At 54.8% G+C, this 4862-nt stretch overlaps 1 protein-coding gene across 1 annotated transcript; it reads left to right on the top strand.

Moving 5' to 3' along the window:
• The first annotated feature begins 2223 nt into the window (after positions 1-2223).
• LOC118146273 (pulmonary surfactant-associated protein A1-like) lies at positions 2224-4626 on the top strand. The gene is made up of 4 exons (XM_054242975.2): positions 2224-2418; positions 2695-2799; positions 3574-3657; positions 4131-4626. The coding sequence occupies exons 1-4, from the start codon at positions 2247-2249 to the stop codon at positions 4505-4507; spliced, it is 738 nt and encodes a 245-aa protein (XP_054098950.1). The 5' UTR covers positions 2224-2246; the 3' UTR covers positions 4508-4626.
• The last annotated feature ends 236 nt before the right edge of the window (positions 4627-4862 follow it).

The following is a 4862-nucleotide window of genomic DNA, read 5'->3' as shown; positions in this document are numbered from 1 at the left end:
AAACAGTCAATAACGTATTGGGGTGTTGGGGTTTTGTGTTGGCAATCTACTCTCATAGATTCAGGAAAAAATATTTGTACTGTGCTAGCAATTTTTCTGTAAACTTGATGTTTCAAGATAATAAAAAGAAAATGGAAACTGAGGTTCAAAATGTTATATAACCTGACTGAGTCCACATGGGTAATAAGTGACAGCTCTGGGTCAAAACTCCAGTGCCTTTCCCCTAAAGCCATGCCCTGCCCCACCAACCACATCCAATGTCCTCCACATCTGAGTTGGCCTCTGTTCCTGCTCATCACCTGCAAAACAGCCCTGACTCCCCACAGCTGAGTTGCTGGAACTGCTCCCCACCTGCCCTGCCCTGCCCTGCCCTGCTCTGACCTGGCTCCCCGATCCCACACCTGGCCCAGCACCCACCTCACGATGTGGCAGACAGCACTGGGGCAGCTGAAAGACTCATGCTGCAAATCAGCACTGCCCGGCTTTCTGCTCCCAGGAGTGAGGTCCATTGGCTGAGCTCTCACTCTCTGGAAGAGCTCCAGACTCCTCCTCGAGAGTGTGAGATTTTTCAAACTAATTTCAAATAAGCCGGGGGAGGTTTTCCTGTCTTGGTTCCCATCATTACCACCTCCATAGTTGGAGATTCCCTCCTAATTGAGACACTTGAACCAGGACCTCACCAGCTAGGGCTTCATATATATCACTGGGCCACTTAACATAGTCAACATTGCAGGTTGCCAGACATCACCTAAGACAGTTCTGCCACAGACAGAAACTGTGGCTCTCCTGTGATCTTCCAGGTGCTTCCCTGACTCCTCCAGTGAACACTCCAGGGCAGAGGGAAGTGGAACCTGCAACATACTTGCCTGCCACTCTGCCCATGCACGCACCAACTCGGCTGCAGGCTCCAGGGACACGAGCTGGAGGGGACTGGGGCTCAGAACTGAGCCAGGTCACAGGGCAGACAGGTTGCCTAGACCAACCTGATCACCCTCAGCTGGAGCAGTGACATCTTCGTTGTCTGAAACTAAACTAGGAACCCAGCGGGGTTCCCTGAGTGCCTGTGTAAGGGCTCTCAGCGTTCACTGCTAAGGAGCTTGCTAGGGACAGGGTAGGTGACCTCAGCCAGGTAGGAATTTCTCTTCTTATGGACCTGGAGTTTGTCTTTGGCAGCATCTGTGCTCCCCTCAAGGGTCCTTTGCGATCCTCCAGCCTGAGTGCTCTGTGAGGAATTGTGCTGTGTAAACACCAGGCCTATTTCCTGCCTGGAGCACATGTTTTGGGGTAGGGCTCTCAGGGGTGTGGAGGAAGCCTGGCAGCCCCCACTCCTGTAAATGCTGCTGTCTACCTTGCCCTCTGACTTAGAGGCAGAGACCCATGCAGCTGAAGGTTCTGTGTGTGGGTGAGTTTAGCTCCACCCCCTGGATGTTCTCCAGCATGAGGATCGCAGGCAGAGAGGACCAGCCCAGCAGCCACAGGCCTGACAAAGGCCCAGCTGGGAAGAAGGGTGACTCCCCATCCCCCACTGGGAGGTGTTCATGGCACGGTCAACATGGGTGACCTGCAAAGACCCTCATGCTTTGATATCTTCCTTGGCCAGGTCCATCTCTACCAGGGCTCAGCAGAACCTACGGGAGGGAGAATGAGAGAACAGAACCCAAGGAGAAGGGGGATACTCCATGACTGACCACCTTGAGGGGCCAGGCTGTGGGCCCCGCTTATCCCTTTTCATTCTCAGGTCCCTGATCTTTTAGAGCTTGAAAAGAAGGTAACTGAGCATATGAGGGTCAGATGAGTGAGTCAGTGAGTGAATGACCTCATCCTTCCTCTTACCAGCCAGGGAGGGACAGGGGAGGTTGTCTGCAAAGCACTGAAGATTCAGCTGAAGTCAGAGAGGTGAAGCCAGTTCCTCAGGGTAACATGGTGGGGCACCAACAGAGAGGAGACTGCATTGCAGCCCAGGTCCCCGGGCTCCACAAAACTCCTTACTCTTCCTCCTCCTCAGCAGCCTGTGGACCCCACCACCTCCAGTCCAAGGCCTGAGGCGTGAGGCCATGCCAGGTGCCAGATGATGCTGGGAATTTTCCGTTGTTGGATCTTCCCAGCGCTCTGGTCTCACCTGCCCTGGCTTGGGCTCTGCCCAGCTTCCTGGGTCCTGACAGAGCACTGTCGGGGAGGTGTTGGCAGAGGCGGCAGATGAGCTCAAAACTGTCCCTCCTGCAGGAGCAGCATGTGGAGCTGGAGCCATGTGGCTGAGTCTGCTGGCCCTCACCCTCATCTTGATGGCAGCCTCTGGCACTGTGTGTGAAGTAAAGGACGTTTGTGTTGGAAGCCCTGGTATCCCCAGCATTCCTGGATCCCACGGTCTGCCAGGCAGGGATGGAAGAGATGGTGCCAAAGGAGACCCTGGCCCTCCAGGTACTGTGCTGAAGACCCTGCCCTCAGCTGCAGGACACAGACCCCTTTTCAGGAGGCCCATCTGTCCATGCTCATAGGCTGGGGGCCATAGTGATCTGGGTGGGACCTGGTGGGTTCCTGGGACCCTTAGGCTGGTGCATCCTGGAGAGTCTGTCCTCAGAGTGCCCATGCAATGATAACTGAGTCAGCCCTAGTGATAATGGGGGTCGAGTCTCATTAGCTCCAACCCAGTTGTGGGTGACAGATCCCACACATCCATGTCCCTTTTCTCTGCAGGCCCCATGGGTCCCCCTGGAGATATGCCAGGTTCTCCTGGGAATGATGGGCTCCCTGGCATCCCCGGAGAGTGTGGAAAGAAGGGGGAGCCTGGTGAGAGGGCCCTCCAGGTGAGCAGGGTCGGGCAGGTGGGTAGAGGGATGATGGGCACGGCGACCCTGAAGTCAGTTACACAGGGATGACAGGGATCAGACAAACCCTGCAGGTTCACCAAGGCCATTTGGCTCAACCTACATAAGAGAACATGAGCTTGAGGAAGAAAGCCAACATATCTGGGGAGTGTGGTCACAATTCAGGGAAGGGCAGATATAGGAATTCCTCCCTGCCTCATGACTCCCAACAAGGAGTCACTGAGTCAGGTGTGGGACAGGGACAGTGCTGGGAGGCAGGACCAGCACGTCCTGAGACAGAGGTGCTGGAGGCAGTCTGAAGGGTGAATGCAGACCAGGCATCCAGGCAGATGGTGTGATCGGGAGCCCCACAGGCAGAGGGGAGCTTGGACACTCTGAGTGGTAATCAAGTCCATCGGGGCAGTGCAGAGAGCATCAGGCTTGCCCTTGGTGGAGGGTATGGGAGAGGGACCTGCCCAGAAGGCAGAACACCCCACAGGGGAGGGCAGACAGAGCCACTTGAGGGACAGAGCAGGAAAGAGGACAAGGGGTGGAGGTTCAGCAGGGGCAAGTCTAGTCTGCATTAAAGAATGGGGAAGCAGGGATGTGGAAACACACTGGAGTCTCCTGGACCCTCTGAACTGGGGTCCTGGGCAGTGCATATGAGCAACGAGAGGACAGGGCTCCAGGATTGCAGACAACAAAACGCCTGCGTGGCAGCAAGTGGGGGTCTTCACTGGCCTGCCCCTCATTCTGTGTGGGGCTCTCTCCACAGAGCTTCCAGCTCATCTGGACGAGGAGCTCCAAGCCACACTCCAGGACTTCAGACACCAAATCCTGCAGACAAGGGGAGGTAAGGGGACCCCTGAGCCTCAGAGGGTAGGGGTCTCCCACAAGTTCCCTTCATTCTCAGCACCAGCTTCTAGAACTTAGAGATGACAAACAAGAGTGCACATGCAGGTCTTGGGGAAAGGAATGTTGTGTGCTTTTCTGATGTCTTTGAATGGCCCAGAGGAGACAGAAGCAGACACAATTCACTCCCCATTTCATAGGAGAGCAAGTTCTCCACCTGCTTTGCTTTCCACTGAATCCCCGGAAATGGCACCATTTCTGGTAATAAGTAGTTGTTAAATAGATGAGTGAATAAATGGATGAAAGCCTAGAAGGGAATTTAGAAAACTAGGATTGGAAGAGGAAGAGAAGACACAGAGAGAGGCAGAGATGAGATGGAGACACCAGGAGAGCCCTGTGGCAGATAGCCCAGGTAAGGGAGATGGCTTAGAGACAGAGTTGTCGGTGGCCTGACCTGGACTCCTCTGCTTTCAGCCCTCAGTCTGCAGGGTTTTATACTGGCAGTGGGAGAGAAGGTCTTTGCCACCAATGGGCAGTCCGTCACTTTTGATGCCACTCAAGAGGCATGCACCAGAGCAGGTGGCAGCATTGCTGTCCCAAGGAGTCCAGAGGAAAACGAGGCCATTGCAAGCTTCGTGAAGAAGCACAACACATATGCCTACGTGGGCCTGACTGAGGGTCCTAGCCCTGGAGACTTCCGCTACTCAGACGGGACCCCTGTAGACTACACCAACTGGTATCCAGGGCAGCCCGCGGGTCGGGGAAAAGAGACGTGCATGGAGATGTACACAGATGGGCAGTGGAATGACAAGAGCTGCCTGCACTACCGACTGACCATCTGTGAGTTCTGAGAGGCGTTTAGGCCACGGGACAGGGAGGACCCTGTTCTGGCCATCAGCCTCCATCCCAACTCTTCACTTGGTGTGTGAGATGCTGGAACTCCCTTTCAGTAGAATTTACTTGTGGCCATTAAGTTTGGAGGCATCCGTAGCCACTTCATTCCCCTGATGGGACCTGACTCTTCCCCATAATCACTGACCAGTCTTGACACTCCCCTTTCAAACCCTCCCAGCCCTACACCCCAGGCAGAGACTCCTAACCTTGGCCTTCAGCATGAGATGGAGCCCTGCTCATTCCCCATCTGGTCTAGCTCCTTCACTTACAGATGGCAGCAGTGACGTCTTGGGGTAGAAGGACCCTCTGAAG

This window comes from Callithrix jacchus, chromosome 12, assembly GCF_049354715.1.
Source record: "Callithrix jacchus isolate 240 chromosome 12, calJac240_pri, whole genome shotgun sequence".
NCBI lineage: Eukaryota > Metazoa > Chordata > Mammalia > Primates > Cebidae > Callithrix > Callithrix jacchus.
The sequence above is the reverse complement of the archived record's forward strand: the minus strand, read 5'-3'. Positions and strand labels throughout refer to the sequence as shown.